The 22390-nt window shown below is 44.1% G+C and overlaps 1 protein-coding gene across 1 annotated transcript in view; it reads left to right on the top strand.

Annotated features, from left to right (window-relative positions):
* Positions 1–22390, top strand: part of LOC138665633 (transmembrane protein 150A-like) — a 176067-nt gene that overhangs the window by 114772 nt on the left and 38905 nt on the right. The window contains exon 4 of the mRNA XM_069753285.1: positions 11061–11128. Within this exon, the coding sequence (XP_069609386.1) occupies positions 11061–11128 (68 nt within the window). The remainder of the gene's footprint in view (positions 1–11060; positions 11129–22390) is intronic.

Genomic DNA, 22390 nt, shown 5'->3' with positions numbered 1-22390 from the left:
ACCACCCTGCAGCAGGAAAAAGCTCACAGTACAACACTTTAGGTGAATTCTGCTTAGGACAGCATTGCACAGTGTAATACTGTACAACCAGCAAACACATGGAAAATCAGAAAATCATGATTTACAATATGAAATGTTGACAACTGAATGGAACTAGATCTATATGAACAGCAGGGTAAATAAAAACCAGTGAAATAAATTGCGCATAGCTATACTGGAAGCGAATCCGTCGGCTGTATCGCAACTTGAAAATGTTGGTATGTGTAAATCTTTTCTGACCAAAAGTAGTCAGATACATTGATAAATAGTAGTAGATGCAATATATAGTTCAAAATGAGGTGATAGCACCTTTATTTTTGTCAAAAATTGTCTGGAGAGCTGAATAAAGGCCTATCGGTCATTTTTGACCGAACAGTACAAGTGTAAAAAAAATTGTACCAAATAAAGTAAACAAAAATTAAAAAAAAAAAAAAATTCCCACAGAGTACCCCCCTAATGACGAAAAGTCAGGGAGCCTCAAGTCTCAGAATCACGCTGAATTTTTATAACATTATAGAATTTCAAAAACGGTCATTTTTAACCTAACAGAACAGCAGGGTTAAATGTCCTGTTGTTATTACATCTGTAACAGTAATTATCTGAAATGATGATAATATTTCTCATTAATAAACTTTAGTTTTGGTTGTGTTGACCGTGTCTCCTATGTTTTCCTCTGCAAACCAAGGCTGTCCTAAAACTAGCAGTATTTGGTCTGTATTTAATATCAGTATTTGCAATCCAAAACCAGGAGTGGGTGTTAAAGGCAGAGGTGCTAGTTATGTTAATAACCTAATTTACCTCTAATTGCTCCACTCCTTGTTTTGGCTTACAAATACTGATATAAAATACTGGCCACATACTGCTTGTGTTATGGCAGCCATGTTGCTTTACGCTTGTTGACGTCATTGCGCCCTGATTCTGTTCTGCAGTATCCATTAGACACAGACTGAAGAAACAATGACTGTCACATTCAAGAGATCTATACTCGTCAAGTGAGGTGTCAGAAATAATGAATTCATGATGCACATATAACAGCCTCATGAATTCACTATTTCTGACACCTGTGCAGGTGAGCATAGATATGCCATGTGACCACCATTGTCCCTTCTATTTGTGTGTAATAGATTATGTACACAGAAGAGAAAATGGAGGTTATACAAGGCAGTTCTCTACTCACCAGGTCAGGTTTCAGAACTAATTTTTTTTTTTTTTGACACCTGACCAGTTCAGTAGAGTTCTGCACTGTATTTCTGCCATTTTCTCTTCAGACTGCAACTCAAGTCACAGCAGAAAGAAGAGATTATGGAGATAATACATCTATTATTTTTGGGCCCACCTCATATCTTTATACTAAAGACACACAAAGGTGCATTTTTTTTTTTTAATAACTACTGGAGATATGATGTGGCCCAAAAAATTGTGTGGCGAAGTTACTTGGCGGACGGTGTGTGTTGCCGGCGGCGATAGACACAATAAACCAAACATAATTTTGGCAAATCAAATTGTATTTATTTTTGTAACAACCCAAAAAATTTATTTAACTGCGCCGGCTTGGGGTGGAGTGATGTAAATGGGGGGTGTGAAGCACTGAGGCCTGGCTAACCGTGGATGACGCAGAGGTGACAGGAGACGGGGCAATGTAACTAGTGGTCTGGTAGTTCGGGGATGGGGCTTGACACATGAGAGGCTTGAGACGCAGTTGAAGGGTGAGACTAACCTAACATTAGACACATTGGAAGGTAAAGGGGAGGAATGCTAAGAGTTCTGTTTTTGTTTTTCTTGTGTTTTTTTTTTTTTTTTGACGGGTTCTGGGAGGTATTGGTGGGCTGATGTGGCATGGTAGTGGGTGACCTGTCAGTGTCCGGCTGCACCATGCCAGAGTACATAGCACTCGTACAGCGTGCAGCCATGCCAGAGTCCATAGTGCTCGTAGAGCGTGCAGCCATGCCAGAGTCCATAGTGCTCGTAGAGCGTGCAGCCATGCCAGAGTCCATAGTGCTCGTAGAGCGTGCAGCCACGCCAGAGTCCATAGCACTCGTAGAGCGTGCAGCCATGTCAGTCCATAGCCCTTGTAGAGCGGAAGGCCATGCCTGGGTCCTGCTGCATCGTGGTGGTGGCGGTATGGAAGGCCATGCCAGGATCCTGCTGCATCGTGGTGGGGGCGGTACGGAAACCCATGCCAGGGTCCTGCTGCATCCTAGTGGTGGCGGTACAGAAAGCCATGCCTGGGTCCTGCTGCATCGTGGTGTCAGTGGAGGAGGTCCAAGCAGGAGCAGCGGTTGTCATGGTGGTGGCGGTGGGATGTCCAACTGCACTCGGCATGGTGCTGGCACTGTAGTGGTGGCCGTGCAGTGGTATGCAGCAGAGGTCGGCATTAAAGTTAATCGTGACAGTGATGGCACAGTTGGATATGCCGCCACTGTCTGCTGGAAATACCGACTCTGCTGCATAGCCTGCACGTAAGCAGCATTGCAGGCCTGCATGACACTCAGCTGGAGATCAGGAGTAAAGTGTTCTGACATGCCCTGCTCAATTTGGTTAAAAAAATGATGAGCTGGCCTCTGGAGGTCGGCTTTCACTTGATCAAGGCTTTTGGTGACCTCCTGGATACGTGCATTCAAGAGGTTATGTGAAACATCCATTCGGTCACCCAAAGCCTTGATTGCTTCGTGTAAAACCGAGCTCAAGTGCAAAAACTCGGGCATGAGTGACCTGTTCGAAGCCCGCTGCCGGGAGGAGCCCAAAAAAAAGGGGCAGTGGAAGAGGACTGTGAAAGGGGAATACCTGATGAACCAGCTCCCTGATCTCCAGTTAGTGTGGAAGGCCCACTTGCTGCTGGATGGCTCTGATGGGTCTGCGGCTGTTGGATGAAGACTGCTCAAGAACCCGGGCCAACAGTAGTGCTCCATGTGCTGTGAAAAAAGAAAAAAGAAAATTAATACCAAAAATAAACCAGACGCCAAATCCCGTGGAATAGAAACCTACATAGTATGGCAATGCAATACAACCTAATGCACGTGATAAATACTTACGCTCTCTGGGCAAGGACCAGTCTTAAAAATGCCAGAACGCGATGGTATTTGTACGTTCGGATCCTTGCTCCTGAACCACTGGGAACACTGCTCTCTTGACGCAGGTCCTTGTTGAAGCGGTCCTTAATCGAACACCAACATGTTTTGACTTTGCCCACTGTTAAAAAAACAAAAAACAAAAACATTTTGGTCAGAAAAAGGACTTTGGGCCGTGGTCACACAACTGTGTGTGGTGAGAGAAACTCCTGAGTTTCTTTCATCACACACAGTTGAGTGAGCACGGCCAAGGTCTCTGCTGCTTCACACTGCAGTGCAATACTTACCAAATGCACTTTGGACCCGAGTCGGGGCGTTGTCCCAGCCATCCCACAGATCTTTGGCCACCTCATTCCATAGGCGCCGCAATGTGACGTTGTTTGAGTGCAGTGGATCCCGGGTGTCCCACAACGGGACTCGCTCCTGGACCAGGGCGATGAGGAGTTCATTCTCTGAGATCATCCTCCCGTTGTGAAACCTAAAAAATAAATAAAGTCATTAAAGTTTGGTCAATTAACATAAGGAAAAGAAAGAAAAAAGATGTAGAGAAATTGCATGAATAGGAAAGTCAACATACAAAAGCATTCCAGAAGAAAAAAGTAAAGAAATACGAATGGAAAGAAAGGAAGATTAAAGAGTATGACACTGAGGATACATAAAAAAACAGTCAGCCTTGTATACGTACCCGCTGCTGTCTTTCCACCAGACCTTGACTCCGCTGCTCCTGGCCAGTCTCTGCCGCAGATGAAGAAGAGCTCTAAAAAAAAAAAATGAAAAACAAAAATTGCCCCATGTGTGGATGTGACAGTGAACACTTACCAATCGGACGAGGCAAGTACTCACATGCTCGACCTCTGACGGCCCAGGAAGAAACTCCTCATGAGAAGAAGCCGAATAAGACATTCTGATGCATGTAGAAAGAAAGAAATTGCAGAAATTAGGACATGTAGAGACAGAAAATAGAAAATAAAGGCATTGGCTTGGATATACTCATTGTTCAGAGGCTTGTTTTCTCAAAGGTGCTGTGGTCTGTCTGTTCTCCTTGGCTGTCTGCTGTGGTCCGTCTGCTCTGCTTCAGTGTCTCCTGAGTAGTGACCTGCAAATGTCCACTACCTCCCTTTATCACCTCCTATGTGGGGGGTGGCTTATCAGTGTCTAGACATGTTGTTTTCAATTGAAACGCATGCATCCGCGAACGCAACCAAACGCATGTGCTTCTGAACGCATGCATTCATATAGACAGCAATGCGTTTTTTGCCGCAAAACTTGCGCAATCAATGGCATGCGTTACCAGGCGGCAAATTGACGCCTCTAAAAATTACTACATGTTTTGCATTTCCGCGCCAAACCGCAAACGTCGAAACGACGCATGCGTCGTAAAACGCGAACAATCACAAACGCATGCGTTCCTAATGTTAAATATAGGAATACACAACGCATGCGAATATATGCAGTTGAAACGCTGCGGACTCAAACGCAAATGTGAAACCGGCCTAACTGAGTGAGTTACCCGCCGCATAACGCGGTCCGTTACCGCTGGCATTAAGCCTGTGTGAGCGGTGACTGCGGGGAGAATGGAGCGGGCGCCGACTGCAGGGGAGTAGGGAGGGACTAATCTGACTGTGGCCGTCGCTGATTGGTCGCTGCAGCCATGACAGGCAGCTGGCGAGGCAAATCAGCGACTTGGATTCCAAGACAGACAGAAGGACAAAGACAGAAGTGACCCTTAGACTATATATATATATATATATTACACACACTGCTCCAAAAAATAAAGGGAACACTTATACAGAATATACGGTAACTTAAAGTAAATCCGACTTCTGCGAAATCAAACAGTCCGCTTTGATTGTCAAACAGTGTTGCTTCCTATTTCACATGCTATTGTGCAAATGGAATAGACAACAGATGGAAATTATTGGCAATTATCAAGACACACTCAATCGAGGACTTTGACTCCTTGAAAAAGCCACGTCCAGGCAAAACGTGCGTTGGAGCTAGCAGGATATCACTGGGTATGGACTGTTTTATGTTATAGGGTACTTGTGTTATCTCATTCTCCTCTTTTTTGCCTCATTTTAATCTCTTTGAATGCATGTTTGCAAAATAGATGTTGGCTATGTGTTAGAGGATTTACCATTTGTACCCTCCTACTTATTTATTATTATGGCTATGAGCCCACTCCAATTATTGCACTATGGTTTTTTTTTGTTTTTTTTTTTTGTTTTTTGCATTGTCCTGGTGTTTTCTCTTTTCCCCTCTTTTAATGTGTTTTTTAAACATTATTTAATAAAAATGTGTATATATTTACCATATTGGTTTTGTATGTTCTATTCTTTCACCCTTTTTTCGAGGAGGTATTGGTAGTTATATGGGGTGATATTTGATTTGTTCATATATTATTTACTGTAGGAGTTGTATTTATTAAAACACAGCAAAAACGCAACATGTGAACATAGCCTATGAGTTCTGGCATGGATATTTTCCATCATTTAACATGTGTTACTGTGCAACCTGAAACCTCATTGCCTCTTGGCAGCAAATCTTTCTGCAGGTCTTTTGCAGTCACTGCTGGGTTTTTGACCACTTGACTCCTCAAGAATCTGGTGACAACTTGCTCTTTCTGCCATATCCAGGTAGAGTAGCCAATGTTCCTTTTAACTTGGAAGAAGAGCTCACAAGTTCAATCTGTATTTCTGTGAACATTCATTGCCTTTGCAATTTAAAAAAAATAATTTTCCTTTGTTTGCAATGATATCTGATATCTTTGGACCACTCTCTTGCCTAGTTGTCCTGAAACGATTGACTGAATTCCATGATAATCTGCAGTCACTCCATGGGACAGCATGGTGGCTTAGTGGTTAGCACTGCAGCCTTGCAGCGCTGGAGTCCTGGGTTCAAATCCCACCAAGGACAACATCTGCAAGGAGTTTATGTTCTCCCCCGTGTTTGTGTGGGTTTCCTCCAGGAAAAGATATACTGATAGGGAATTTAGATTGTGAGCCCCATTGGGAACATCTATGATAATGTGTGCAAACTTTAAAGAGCTGCTGAATGTTAGCGCTATATAAAAAATATATATATGTAGATTATAATTATTATTATTACTACTATGGGACTGCTGAATCGTGACCGTGTGCAATGGAAACGCACATAGTCATGATTCCCCTGAAATCCTATAGTGAATTGGTGGTCACGTGACCAAATGCATGCAAGCTGGATGGGGCCAGTAGGCACATGACCACAAATTTGTAAATCGAATGCAGTCATGGCACCAACCACCTCCATAGGGAATACAGGGGAATCATGACCATGTGCGCACATCAGTCATGATCCTGCAGTCACGTGGAGTAACTGCACATCTTCTTTTTAGGCTGGAAAACCCATTAAGGCCATGTTCACACGTTGCGGTTTTTACCTCGGAACCGCAGCGATTTTGCCGCTGCGGGTCCGCTGCAGTTTGATTGCGTTTACAGTAACATGTAAACCCTATGGAAACCGCTGTGCACATGCTGCGGGAAAAAAAAACGCGCGGGAACGCAGCGGTTTACAACCCGCAGCATGTCACTTCTTTAGGAATGCATTGATCCGCTTACTTCCTGCATGGGGCTGTGCCCACCATGCGGGAAGTAAGCTGATAATGTGCGGGTGGTACCCGGGGTGGAGGAGAGGAGACTCTCTCCTCCAGGCCCCGGGAACCATATTTGTATAAAAAAAAAAAAGATATACTCACCTCTCAGCGCTGCACGTGGCCGTCTGGTCTCAGGTTTGCTATGCGAGCAGGACCTGCGGTGACGTCGTGGTCACATGACCGGGACGTCACGGTCACATGACCGTGACGTCACGAAGGTCCTTCTCGCACAGCATCTTTGGAACTGGACCACCGCCTGCAGCGCCGAGGAGATGGGGATGTCAGAGGGTAAGTATATCATTTTTATTATTTTTAACATTACTATTGATGCTGCATATGCAGCATCAATAGTAAAACCAGTGCAGGATTAAACCCGCAGCGGAACCCGCGACACAAACCGCGATAAATCTGCAGGGATAACCGCAGAAACTTTAAAAATTTTGCTATTGCACTTATAGTCCAATTTAATCATTTGCATTTTTTTGTGACAAATTTTTATAAAATGGTTCGCCTAGTTCATAAATTTAACACAAAATTAAAAAAGCGTTATTTTTGTCTTAAGGGGGGAAGGGTTGTGTTTTTGTTTTTTTCCTAGCACCAAAATTCACAAATCCATTTTTTTTAAATGCCCAAAATTGAAAACTAAAGTCACAAACCTTACTCAAACCGAGCAGTGACTGGAGTGAGATGCTCCAAAAGAAAAAAAAAATAATTTGGTAAGCTGAATCTGCATATCTAGTTGCTTTAGACATAGTTGTCGAGGGGGGGAACGAATTAAAATGAGTTACTCTTAATTTCTTATATCCATATTACACAAGATATATTACAAAGTTTCTTATTTTCATATCAGAGGATTCCTTTATTCTCTGCCACAATTGATTATCAAAATTCTTAATTTTGAGGAAAAATCTGTATTCAGTGAAGACTTTTTACTGAGGTAGGAGGTGGCAGTTGGTATGAACAGAATTCTATGTAGATGGGTCTGGAGGAGCTACAAACGGCTCCTCCCTCCTCCCGCTCAATATGCAAGTCTGACGGCCTCGTTCTGGCTCTTCCATTGAGTTGTGACCTCCTGTTTGCCCAGCAAACACTGGAGCCATCCGGCCGGTCACATCGTACAGAAGACTGACTGGGGGGGGATGCTGAGAATAGATGAAGATGGCAGCTGGAAAGTATAATAGGGGCAGGGAACTTGGATTATTTGCATCATATATTTTTCCATAAAGGGGACTTCTTTCTGGTTTTTATTGGCATTAATTACGACCATATTAATTATTTATCAAATATTGCAGCTGGAGCCTTTCTATAACGCAGTGGTGCACAACCTGCCCGCCTGGGGTGACATACTGCCCTCCAAACCAATCTGTGTGGCCTTCAACCATATGGACAGAAAAATGCTTGTCAGACAAGCTAACTGTATGTGGACAGCCACACACAGGAGTAGTGGCAAGTAGTTGGGGAACAGGGGCTCGCAAGTACTAATGGTGCCCTGTTTAGACTTCTCTGCACGCCTCATATCAGGAGAATGGGATTTCTAGATCAGTTTGGCACTCCAGAAAGTTGTATGTGAATTAGACAAGTGGCCTTCCGTGTCAGTGTCTCGCTCCATTGTTGTCAGTAAGTAAAAAAAAAAAACTAAAAAAAACCCATGATCCATTGTAGAGAACCACGTGCATGCATGTCCTCTAACTCTTTTGGGCCTATAACATTTTTTTTTTTTTTTTTGAGGATTTAAAGTACATTTTACTCCAAATCCGCACAAAAATGTTTCAAATATGCCTCGATTAAGCTTCCTATTAGTCTTACTGTGTAAAGTCCAAATTAACGTGAAGGAGCAGCACTGTGCGCACAAAAGGAGCTTTTCCTATTAAAACTAGTTAAAAACTTAGAGTATTTGATGCAGTTTTTAATTAGGAGCAGACTATTTTCTAAAACCTTATTGAAAAACTCTTTGTACCGATTGACAGTCCTGTAAGTAGAATCTGTTCCTATCGGATGTTTGTGGCATATACTTTGGATATGTCACAGAAGATGATGCCTTAATTTTTTTTTTTTTTGTGACCCCAGATTAGTTTTTAGTGTGACCATGTGGCCCTTATATCAGGGCTGTACAACTTTTTTTGGTCTAAGGGATAGAGAATGGGATCTGTACCTTCTTAGAGCTAGGTGTCCGACATCAGAGAGGACCAGAAGAGGACAAAAAAACTGGTAATTGGTAGATGAGAGATTTGTTGCCCCTTTGTGCCTAATTTGGCAAAGCTGAGGGACCACTGCCGGTGAGAGCTGTAACCCCGATAGTGTTCAACAATTACAAACTGCTTGCTTGGATGGTGCCCATCTTTTACAGGTTACCAATGTGCTACCAACTGCTTCCTACTGAAAGAATGACCAAGTTGTAACTGTATAAGTTTATGAATTATGCAGAATGTCTGATGTTATTTATGTGATATAATATATACTGTGATTGGACTCTGAAAGTGTTAACATGAAATTCAGATCTGAGGGTCCTCGGCTTCCTGTCTCCACTGTCTGGAAACTAGGCGAAAGGTTAATCTTGTGCAATAAAAATCCTCCTAGCTAAAAGCTTTGAAGAAGATAAATATTTTATTTAATTTGTACTGGTGGCGATGGAGCTGCCTGGCTCCAAGAAATATCTAACCCGCTTAACACTAACCTCTCACGCTTTTGGGATAAGTTCAGGATTTACAGCAGGTTTGGTGGAAAATGTCTTTGTAAAATACTTTGTGTTTTATAAACAACATATTTGGATGTGTTGTAGTTCTCATACTTTTTAAAGGGAATCTGTCAGCAGGTTTTTTCTATGTAATCTGAAAGCAGCATGTGTTGGCAGAGACTTTGATTCCAGCTTTGTATAACTTAGTTTACTGGGTGCAGCAGTTGTGATAGTTGATTTCCTCTGATGCAGATATAGCAGTGCTTGAATGCTGAGCCCTGTATAATCCCACCCACACCACTGATTTGTGCCCATGCACAGTGTACACAGAAAGCTGCCAATCGGAGGGGCGGGGTTACACAGAGCTACAGGACTAAGAGGCATAAGACACCTAGTCCTGTAGTGATAATCTCCTGCTGATAATACATCGATTTTATTGAAATGGCAAAACACAGACCAGTAAGCAATCTTGTTCTCGGTCTCTACATTATGCTGCTCTCCGATTGGATAGCAAAAACCTGGTGACAGATTCCCTTTAAATGAAACATCTCACCATATTTGTGCTACCTGAAACACCAGGAAGCTTGACTCCGACCTTGAATGTTAGTTCATCAAAGTATTTTATTTGGAAACGCTACATAGCATTTGAGGGGATGTCTCGCACAACACTTTGAAAAGTCGTCCGGGGACTCTGCATCTCACATAACTAGTCAAAGATAGGTCCCCTGCAGGTTCTAACTACCTGTGACTTAAAGGTCTCCCCCTATAGTTAGGTGTTGAGAGAGACTTGAAGTCTTGGGTGGTGGGGTGAGGAGGAAGTCTTGGGTGGTGGGGTGAGGAGGAAAAATAGACGGGGGGGATCAGTCTCTTAGTAGTCTTCCGAGATGCGTCTCAGGATGGCTTTTCAATGTTTTCTCTGAAGCGCTGCGGCAGTTTAAATGAAAACATATGCGGCTACAAAAAATGCAGCCAGTGTCTGATTCATTCTTCTAGTGGTTCGCCCTCCATGAATTATCCGACAGATTCCCATTTGACACAGATCAGCATGGCCGGAGTTGTGCAATGTGTCTAGTTGTAGGACAACTGGCTGCAGCACAGGCCTTTTCCCAACAGGAGCATGCCCCCTTAGTAAGTTCTCCTCCTTTACCAAGTACCACCCTTGGGGGTCTGCAGACCAAATATAATGTTCCCTGGAAGATCTCTACTGTAATGTCTAGCTGTAGGACAACTGGCTGCAGCACAGGCTTTTTCCCAACAGGCGCATGCCCCCTTAGTAAGTTCTCCTCCTTTACCAAGTACCACCATCGGGTTGTTTGCTGGAAGATCTCTACGGTTTCTGGATCTCACAGAAAATCCTGTACAGTCTGCAGTTGTTTTTGGCAAGGTGTCATAGTGTATTAATGTAATGTGCCCAAATCAAAGGTGCAGAACAAAGAATTTTGACTTGAATAAGAATCTGATTACAGTGGATATCAAGGATCTTGCTGTAACTTGTATTTCAATGATTTGCAGCAGTAGACTTGTAATGTGTGAACATTTACTTATGGTATTCTTGAAACCAAAGACTTATTGTCAGAAAAATTCCATGCTGCTGCTGTCAGAAACCTATTAACATTCATTAAACTGCTGTTTTTTTCCTTTCTTCCAGCAAATGTGGAAACCTTCCTCCAGAGAGCTGTTTCTTCAGCCTTATATGCAGCTTAGGAGCATTCATGGGTAAGTGGATGTGTTCCAAAGTCTAGTAATGTTCAGTGTGGTAATGTACAGGGTGTATGACATCATCGTAAGGCAGTCTTACAATTATTACCAAGATTTAAATGAAACCAGTCAGGTCTCCGATGCCCTCCAACCCTGCGCCATTCACTTATGTATCAGTAACTTCCCTGCCTAACCAGCCCTATAAAATATTTTTAGGTAAAAATTAGGTTTACAAAAACATTTTTGTCCCCGTTTTCTGTGCTAATGAGGCCTTTGACTAGCCAATTGGGCGTTAGTGTCCCCCAGACTAATCAGCCCTCTTTCTCGGTCTCCCATGACAGCACTACGGAGAGAGGGGATCCGCCCTTCAGGGACAGGAAACCTACAGATAAAAGGGCGGTACCTCTCCCTCGCATCAGTTGGTTTCCTGTCCCTGAACAGGGAACCTCTTTCCGGTGGTACCTGTATGAAGACCGATGGACCGGGACCGGGCGGTCGAGTACCGGCAGCGAGGAGGCTCCTGCCGCGGCTTGTCCGGCTCCCGAAGCCGCCACCGCTGGAACCGAGGGGTTCTTCAGGGTGAGCGGAGGGAGAACGCCGCCGACTCTGAGAGAGGAAGGGGCGCTGGATCACCCGGAGCTTCTGTGCCGACAAGCGCACGCTCCGGGTGTACTAAGATGGCCGCCGCTCCGGAAATGCGGCAGGACTTCCGGGTCATCGCCGCGCGCATGCGCGGTAGCTTCTCTTCTCCCTGGACGTGACGCAGGACCGGAAGTGCGGGGGAACGCCGGAGGTGGCGCCAAATACAAATAGGGAGATGGTGCACACACAGTTGTCGCACCATCTCCCTGTAAATCATGGAGGACAGCGATCCACAGGAGCTGCAGCCTAGGGACCCTAAGAGCGCTAGGAGTGGGTCTAGCAGCCGTTCTACACAGCGCAGCAGGTCTGCTGCGAAGACTAGTTCACCTCCTCGGGAACCTTCCATTCCAGACCCAGGGCCCCCTCCAGAACCGGTACCTGCCTGCACGTCCGAATGGTGAGTGATCTTCGTGAATGTATATATTATAATAGGGCTCCCTCTTCTCCCTTAATAGGGAAAGAAGAAGCTGGAGAAAAGGAAAAACAAATCCTGCCCCATCTGTGACAAAGCTTTACCAGTAGCCTGGGACAAAAAGCTATGTAAATCCTGTATCCAGCGTGTGCTATGTGAGGAGACTCCCGACTTTGCATCAGAGCTAAAAAATATTATTAGATCTGAGGTTCAGAATGCTGTATCTTCCTCCAAAAAAGGAAAAGATAAAGTAAAGGAAACAGTACAATCCCACTCTGTCCGATCCTCATCTGATGACGCAGATTCGGACGACTCTGACTCCTCCCTATCCTCCTCCGAGGAAGATTCAGGCCGACATTGTTTTCCTCTCGAGGAAGTGGATGCCTTAGTAAGAGCTGTTAGGGCTACTATGGGGGTGGAGGAGCCTAAACCTGACAAAACAGCCCAAGATGTTATGTTTGGTGGCTTGGGACAAAAAAAACGGAAAACCTTTCCTTTAAATCCCAATGTCCAATCCCTAATTAATAAAGAATGGGAAAAACCTGATAGGAGAAACTCTTCAGTACCCTCGCTTAAAAGAAAGTATCCCTTCGAAGATGACGCATCCACTTCCTGGGATAAGGCACCAAAGTTGGATGTAGCGGTGGCAAAAGCCTCGAAAAAATTTGCGCTCCCGTTCGAGGACATGGGTACCCTCAGAGACCCTTTAGATAAAAAAGCAGACACATTTCTTAAAGGGGCATGGGAGTCGGCTGGGGGTAGCTTGAGGCCTACTGTTGCGGCTACCTGCACCTCCAGATCTCTGATGGTATGGATCGATCAATTAGAGAGTCAAATTAGAGACGGGCTACCCAGGAATAAATTACTGGATTCTATCCCTGCAATCAGAGCAGCAGCAGCAGCATTCCTGGCGGACTCCTCGGCAGACTCTGTACGGTTAACATCTAAGGCCGCTGCTCTCTCCAATGCAGCCAGAAGAACCTTATGGCTCAAAAGCTGGCCTGGGGATCTCCAGACAAAGCTTAAGCTATGTTCTATTCCGTGTGAAGGAAATTTTCTGTTTGGAGAGACCCTGGATGACATTCTCCAAAAAGCAGGAGACAAAAAGAAAGGGTTTCCAAATTTGGGCCCAGCCCCATTCAGGCAGTCCTTTCGGAATCGGAGATTTTTCCGCCGCAGACCCCCCAGGGAGCAGAATAAATGGGAAGAAGGCAGGAGAAGGGATAGAGGTTACCTCTTTGGCAACACCTCTCGTGACAAAAAACCCGCCAAATGACATTGTGCCTACGGTAGGGGGAAGACTCACATCTTTCCTTCCCGCTTGGGAGAAAATATCCAACAACACCTGGATTCTAAACATCATACAGTACGGTCTAAAAATAGATTTTATTTCTTTTCCTCCCCGGAAGTACATAGAAACGAAAATAAGATCTTCAGTGGCAGAACAAGCAGCTTTAGAGAAAGAAATCATTTCCCTACTGCAAAAATCTGTAATTCAAGAAATCCCTCCTCAGGAAGTAGGAGAAGGGTTTTTCTCCCCTCTTTTTTTAGTACCAAAACCCGACGGGTCCTTTCGGACCATTATAAATCTAAAAAACCTGAACAAATACGTAAAAAATTACAAATTCAAAATGGAAACAATAAAGTCCACCATAAAAATCCTGTTTCTGAATTGCTACATGGTCGTGATAGACCTAACCGATGCATATTATCATGTGCCCATCCACAATCAGTCTCAAAAATTCCTGAGATTGGCAGTTTCCATAAAAGGACAATTAAGATTTTTTCAGTACAGAGCTCTTCCGTTCGGAATCTCTATAGCCCCTCGAATATTCACGAAGGTAATAGCGGAAATGATGGCCCACATAAGGGAACAAAATATATTAATAGTCCCTTACCTAGACGACTTTCTCATCGTAAGCAACTCGGCCCAAAGTTGCAAAGAACAGAGGGACCGGGTAATGACTATCTTGACGGACTTGGGGTGGCTCATAAACTTAAAAAAATCAAAGTTGGAACCCTGTCAAGTACAGGAGTTCCTAGGTCTGACATTAGACTCCCGAGTCCAAGAATGTCGGCTTCCAAACCCCAAAAAAGACAGCATATTAGCTATGATAACGCGAACTTTTCACCATCCTTCCATGACTCTAAGGAGAGCAATGTCGCTACTAGGCTCTCTGTCCTCATGCCTACCAGCGATACCCTTCGCACAGTTCCACACAAGAGAACTTCAGTGGCACGTACTCGAATGGCAGTCAATACTAAAGGACAACTTGGAAGGTCAAATCACCCTGAATTCCTCAGTTATTCATTCCCTTCGTTGGTGGGGAGAAACCCAAAACTTATCAAAGGGAGTTCCTTGGGTGACACAAATATCCCGGGTGATAACAACCGATGCGAGTCCCACAGGGTGGGGGGCTCACATGGGGGACAGAGTTGCTCAGGGAACCTGGTCAGTCCAGGAACTATCAGCATCCTCAAACCAAAAAGAACTTTGGGCAGTACTTCAAGCTCTTCTTTCTTTTCTGACCTATATTCGGGGACATCATGTCCGAATCTTTTCGGACAACAAAGTGACTGTAGCGTATATAAACCACCAGGGAGGAACAAGGTCTCGGGCACTCATGAGTTCTTCAGCCAAAATTTTCAACCTAGCGGAAGAAAATCTACTATCCCTCTCTGCGCTACACATTCAGGGTTCAAACAACGAGAGAGCAGATTACCTGAGTCGGTCTCAGTTAAAACAAGGCGAATGGTCTCTAAACCAATCCATCTACGATCAGATCACAAAAATGTGGGGAGCACCGACAATAGATCTATTCGCCAATCACAAAAACAAAAAAGTGAACAAATTCTGCTCACTGAACCCGGTAGGGAATTCACAGGCTCTAGATGCCTTTATGATTCCGTGGACCCAAAAATTAACGTATGCCTTTCCTCCAACTATTCTGATCCCGGCAGTCATTCGGAAAGTCAGAGAGGACAAAACGAAAATGATCCTCATAGCCCCGTTCTGGCCAAAAAGGACGTGGTTCTCCTTGCTGAGGATGCTTTCGGTCTCTGACCCATGGGTCCTGCCGAATATACCAGACCTTCTACATCAAGGGCCGATCTTCCACCCACAGGAATCGAACTTACATTTGACAGCCTGGTTTTTGAACGGAGACTATTAAAAGAAAGAGGTTTCTCGGATAATTTAGTTACCAAGTTGTTAAAAAGTAGAAAACCCATCACTACTAGAATATATGGGAAAACATGGAAAAAATTTCTGTCCGTCTCCAAAGTAAAAGTCCAAGATGGGCCCTCAATTCCTAAAATACTGGAGTTCCTACAAAAAGGTCTGGAACAGGGGTTGTCGGTTAGTACTCTTAAAGTACAAATAGCAGCTCTAGGAGCACTCTATAACCAGAATATTGCGGCCAACCCATGGATAATTAGATTTGTTAAGGCGGTGACAAGATCAAAGCCATTAGTCGCTCAGAAAGTGCCCTCATGGGACTTAAATTTAGTCCTCTCGGCGTTAACGGGTCCTCCATTCGAACCCATAGAGACGATTTCCATTAAAACTCTATCACTTAAAACCATTCTCTTGGTAGCGTTAACATCCGCACGCAGAATAAGTGACATTCAAGCCTTATCCTCTAATCCACCCTTCACCAAAATATTAGATGATAGAGTCACTCTTAGACCCGACCCGGCCTATTTGCCAAAAGTGGCATCAAAATTCCATAGGTCACAAGAAGTCTCCCTGCCATCCTTTTGTCCAAACCCAAAAAATGAGAGAGAGCAGAACTTCCATAATCTAGACGTCAGAAGGTGCCTAATCCAATATTTAGATTCCACCAGAGAGTATAGGAAGGAAGGCTCTCTGTTTGTCTGTTTTCAGGGTCCCAGAAAAGGATTCCGGGCATCCAAGGGTACTTTGGCGAGGTGGATAAAGGAGGCGATAGTCCTGGCATATTCATCCTCGGGGAATGAGATCCCAGATGGTATAAGAGCACATTCCACAAGAGCAGTAGCTACCTCATGGGCTGAGAGGTCAGAGGTATCAATAGAGCAAATCTGTAAAGCGGCCACCTGGTCATCACCATCGACCTTTTTTAGACACTATAGATTAAATCTAGCCTCTGTGTCTGACTTAACCTTCGGACGAAGGGTTCTCGAGGCGGTGGTCCCTCCCTAAGCTTAGTCTCTGCAATTCTCTCCGTAGTGCTGTCATGGGAGACCGAGAAAGTCGTAGTTACTCACCGATAACGGTGTTTCTCGGAGCCCATGACAGCACTCGCTTATTCCCTCCCATCACGTGTGCGGTGAGCACCTTTAATTACATATAATTTATATACTGTATATAGTTTGAGTATAGGCACGGGGTTCCTCTTTTAAGAAATGTTGTAATATGATTTTTTCTCTGTTGTAAACTAACCTGGAGGTCCTCCGATGCTCTGTAAACCAACTGATGCGAGGGAGAGGTACCGCCCTTTTATCTGTAGGTTTCCTGTCCCTGAAGGGCGGATCCCCTCTCTCCGTAGTGCTGTCATGGGCTCCGAGAAACAACGTTATCGGTGAGTAACTACGACTTTCCATGTTATTACACCCCTGTGGGTGTCATAACCTGACTTGCAGGAGCTGTCTTCATTGCCCACCCCTGCAAATCTCGCGCACACCAGCTGTACATTTCGGCAACGTCCCTGCAATACAGCTGGGTGTACGCTTCCTGGCTTCAGAGGTGCATTATGCGTGACCGGACGCCATCTTCTGAACTTCCGGTCATGCACAGTGCGCCTCAGAAACTAGGTGTACGGTTCTCTGGCTTCAGAGGCACAATGCGGATGATGGGTGACCATCTTCTGAACTTCTGGTCACGCACAGTGCACCTCAGAAGCTAGGGTGTACTGTTCTCCGACTTCAGAGGCGCAATACGCATGACCGGAAGCCATCTTCTGAACTCCCAATCAGGCGCAGTGCGCCTCTGAAGATTGAAAGCGTACACCCGGCTTCAGTGACCCTGCCAAAATGAGTGGCACACACTCGCCAGATTTGTGGGGGCCGGCGATGACCGCTCATGCAAATTACATTATCGTGGCCTCAGGGGCGTGTTAACATGGAAAGAGGACAGACTACTCTGGGGCAACTAATACCCCATCAACCAGTCAAAACCCTAAAAAATTAAGTTAGGTTCACATTAGCATTCGGCTGGGCTTGTTGCATCCCCGTGCGGTCGGCGGGCGCGTCAAAACACATCCGCATGTCCTGTGTATCTAATGTTAAAGATAGGTATGCAGGGCGCATTCAGAAGTAGGCAGCACTAAATGGAAGTGCGGAAGTAGGTGGAGCTTAACGGAGGAAGTACACAGCCCTCCGCAGCTCAGCCAAACGCTAATGTGAACCTAGCCTTAGAAACCAGGGACAATATAAATGCCTTTTTAAACCTAATTATTAACAAAAAATGTTATACAGGGATGGTTAGGCAGGGAATTGATACATATGTGAATGGTGCTGGGTTGAAGGTCATGGGGGACCTGACAGACTCCCTTTTAAAGTGAACCTGACTGCATGCATCAGACACTGGCTGCATAATCTCAGGTATGTATTGACTCTGGAGCGCTGCAGCATTTCTTAGAAAAAAATACTTTAAAAAATCACTGGGGGACAAAGCAGCCCTGTGACTAGTCAGACAGATGAGTCCTCCACCGCTTCTCCCCACCTGCTGCCTTAGATTGACAGGTCTCTGCCTATATGTGCAAGTAGGCAGAGACCGGTCAACCCAGGGCAGCGGGCAGGGAAATGCTGCTGAGGGCTCACCTGTCTGAGTAGTCTCCCATTCGGCTAGGTTCTCGGCTGCTTTTAAAGTTTTTGTGTATTTTTTTTTTTGTTTTGTTTTTTTAAATGCTGTAGCGCTCTGCAGTCAAAGCCTACGTATTGAGGAAGCATGTTTCAGCGGTCAGGTTCACTTTAGGAGAAAATTGGAAAGTTCACAGAATACATGTAAAAAAAATAAGTGTGTGGCATGTTTTCTGCTAAAATATGTGAATATAAAATATATTATGGTATGTCTGACACTGATTAGACTGCGGATGGAGAGGGCCCATTGCCATAGCTTCCTGGTGTCTATTAGATGAGAACATGTAAGGCACAACACTAATGGGATAATTATTGTTGAATTCTAATTTACAGGGTAACAGTGGTGGTCTCTGAGCTATTAAAAAATACTGTCCATTTATGATAATGTAGGAAGTGTGGCACCAGAACAGATGTCCTAAGAAAAATAAGCCATCAGGTGCTATACACCTAAGCACCACCCAATATCCCTTTTTATACAGGTGGGCGGCAGTTATGTATTTCCTCTCAATTTGCCTAGAGGTGTGTACCTCAATTTTTGATAGTTTCAAAGAATTTTAAAAAGGCATCTCCATCAGGCCCGGTGTGCTGGGCAGATTCCCCGTTGGCCTACACAGGGAAGGTTGAGACTGGACTCATGATGTTATCCCTGCAATGTCCGTGCAGTCTGAGAAGGACCTGTAATGGCTTCATCAGAGAGGAGCTGGTCAGGCTCTCCCTGTGCACTGTACCTCCTTCTCGCACTTCCTCCAATCACCTGCTCCAGTGCAGAAGGAAAGAAACTATTGCTGCTGGTGGGGGAATGCTAGTTTAGGGTTAAGTTTTTACTGCCAGTGGTGAAAAGGGAGCAGTGCAAATGCTAGTGGGGCAGAGGGGTGAAAGTGCTACCAGCAGGGGTGGCTGAAAAGAGGACAATATTGCTACAAGTTTTGAGGAGTGGTGTTGTGTGTGTGTGTGTGTGTGTGTGTGTGTGTGTGTGTGTGGGCGGGGAAGGCAATAAATCCACATATCCTCCACACTCCAGAAGTGGAAAAAGTTGCCTTATTACATATACATGGAACATTTCCGATAAAGCAACAACTAATACTACATTCTTCATGATTAAGTCTTCACCTGACAGAATACTTTGATTATGTGGATTGTTGGGGGACTGATAGGCTGAAGCCTGACGTGGCGTGCACCTTGAAATTTCTTAGAGTGGAACTCTTCTGTAGAATCAACAATTGTGTCCCACATGAGGGTCTTCAGTAAGGAAGAGGGGCCTCAAACTGTCCCTGGAGCTGGGACCCTAACTATCCCTGTGTTCGGGGGTACTCTTAAAGATAGAGAGGCCTGAGTCTACAGCATTCCAGAATGCTATATGTAAGCCCCTGATGGCAGTGGGCTTAGCTCACCCTCGATTTTGGGGGTGACAGGTTCCCTTTAATACTGCTTGGAAGGTATTTTTTGTAGTACTGTGGTATTTAGCGGTGGGAGTTTTTCTGATGTCTGTGTTCCATGTAATGGAAGCTTTAGACTATTGTGACCGTAGCTCAAGAGTCATTTTTGAAAAATATAGTTACATAGTTAATAGTGATGAGCGAATATACTTGTTACTCGAGATTTCCCGAGCACGCTCAGGTGACCTCCGAGTATTTATGACTGCTCGGAGATTGTTTTCATCGCCACAACTGAATGATTTACATCTGTTAGCCAGCTTGATTACATGTGGGGATTCCCAAGCAACCAGGCAACCCCCACATATACTTATGCTGTCTAACAGATGTAAATCATTCAGCTGTGGCGATGAAAACTAAATCTCCGAGCACTAAAAAACGCTGGGGTGGCCTCCGAGTATGCTCTGGAAATCTCAAGTAACAAGTATATTCGCTCATCACTAATTAAGACCGTACAGTTGAAAAATACATTATTTTCATAAAGTTCAACCAAGGGATGTGGAATTATAAAGGGATTGGGGTATATGTACAATTATAATGCATGATCTAGACCCAAAATGGCTTTTTCCCCTCATGATCCCAATTGAGCTGGAGTGACAGAGGCTTCCGATCTACAAATGGCTAAGTCACTTCTGCATATCCATTACAAATGCTGGCTCCTCAGTAATGGAGAAATGGACTGTCTAGGTAAAGGTATTGCTGGACTAGTGTTTGAAAACTCGTCAAATGCATATAAATAGTTTGGAGGCTGAAATTCTACTGATTCCCTTTTAAAGTTGCTTATTTTTATTGTATTATGATTTAGGAAATGCACATTAAAATTAGTTATGCTTATGTTTAATGAAGTATAATTTTATAATCTACCTGAGGGTTGTGGGTTATTTATTTGTTTTGGGGGTTTTTTTTTGTTGTGTGTTTTTGTTTTGTTTTTTTATAACCTGCTTTTGGTTGCTTTAAATGACATCAATTAATCCTTCATTGACAGAACATTGGAATTATGCTGTAGAAGCTCATACTGTAGTATCACCAAAGGCAAAGAGCAATATATATTTCGTCACTTATTTAACCCTCCGTAGGTTGCCAGAGATAGTGTGACCTGGGGCACAGTCAGACGGCTGTATATCACAGAGGACCATCACATCACAGCCCTTGGACTGGGTGAGGAGAGCAGACCGCCAGTCCGAGGATTGCGATTCGGATCAGTCTGTGTACAGTCGTCTGACTGCAACTTTTGGCATCCTATTTGTAATTGTGGGGTCATACGACAATATTGGGGGAAGTAATGAGCACGCTAACACAAATCAGTGGAGCTCCAGTTGAATGTGTTCCAGAACCCTATGTCTTGGGAGTTGTGGATGAGAAAGTATGGCTGCATTATGATAAAATATTTATCCGTGAGACTCCGTTCCTTGCCAGGAAGGCAATAGGACTGAGATTGAGTGTGGGTGGGGGGAGTTGAGACCTCCCAAAATTTAAAGTGGGTAAAAATTAGTTAACATAATACCATATGAGGGTATAGTATACAAGAGTAGAAGATGCCGTCAAACATTTCTTAAAGGGCTCGCTCACACAAGCGTATAATATGTTTATTGGATAACGCTGGGCGCAGGGTTACACTATGGGTAATGCAGATCTGCAATTTTTTTTTTTAGATTTTTTTTTTTCTTCTCATGCTTATTCAGCATGAGTAAACAATCGCAGCATGCATGGGCATCTGATGATTGGATCATATGCACCCAAACAAGTCCATGGGTGCATTGGACTGCACTCAGATGTCATCTAACATATACATTACAATAATATATACACGGTATCTATATCTATCTCTGGAAAAATTAAGCGACCACTGCATAATGTTCAGGTTGTCTGATTTTTTTTTTTTTTTTTTTTTGCTTTATAGGTATATTTTTGGTTTTACATTTAAATTGTTCTTTTAGTCTATAGACTTCTGACAATGTATCCAAATTTCCAAGCAATAAATTTTGTTTTTTTTTCTGACAAAGAAAAATGGTCAAAATTTGAAAAAAAAAAGTGCTTTCAGACCTCAAATAATGCAAAGAAAACAAGTTCATAATTTAGAAACAACAATACTAATGTTTTAACTCGGAAAGAGTTCAGAAATCAATATTTTGTGGAATAATTGTGATCACCGCTTTCATGGTTTTAATTCATATATTATTTACACACTAACAATAGAGAAGGGTGTGTGGCGTAGTGTGCTATCTTGTTTAAATATACCAGCTATACTCTTAGGCCGGTTTCACATGTCAGTGGCTCCGGTACGTGAGGTGACAGTTTCCTCACGTACCGGAGCCACTGACACACGTAGACACATTGAAATCAATGCATCTATGCAGATGTCATTGATTTTTTTTTTTTTTTTGCGGCCCGTGTCTGTGTGCCAAACACGGAGACATGTCAAGGTTCGTGGGAGCGCACGGATTACACGGACCCATTAAAGTCAATGGGTCTGTGTAAAACGTACCACACACGGACGTTGTCCGTGTGCCGTGCAGGAGACAGAGCTACAGTAAGCGCTATTCCCCCCCCCCCCCCCCACATGGTGCTAAAGCCGCCATTCATATCTTCTCTGCAGCAGCGTTTGCTGTAGAGAAGATATGAATAATCCTTTTTTTTGTTTCTCGTGTTTAAAATAAATATCCATGTCCCCGCCCGCTGTTATTTAAATACTCACCCGGCTCCCTCGCTGGCGCTGCTTCCTGTCCTGGCCGCACCTGCTACTGTATGAACAGTCACGTGGGGCCGCCGATTACAGTCATGAATATGCGGCTCCACCTCCCATAGGGATGGAGCCGCATATTCATTACTGTAAATGAGCGGCCCCACTTTCAAGATGTGTTTAATTTAGTATATTTTCCTTTATTTTTTACCAAACAATATTCTTCTCCAATCCTTATGATAATCTGGAAATGACTGTTCATGTGGACGTGC

Source organism: Ranitomeya imitator, chromosome 2, assembly GCF_032444005.1.
Source record: "Ranitomeya imitator isolate aRanImi1 chromosome 2, aRanImi1.pri, whole genome shotgun sequence".
In the NCBI taxonomy this organism is placed as follows: Eukaryota; Metazoa; Chordata; class Amphibia; order Anura; family Dendrobatidae; genus Ranitomeya; species Ranitomeya imitator.
Note: the sequence above shows the minus strand (reverse complement) of the source record. Positions and strands in the feature narration are given on the sequence as shown.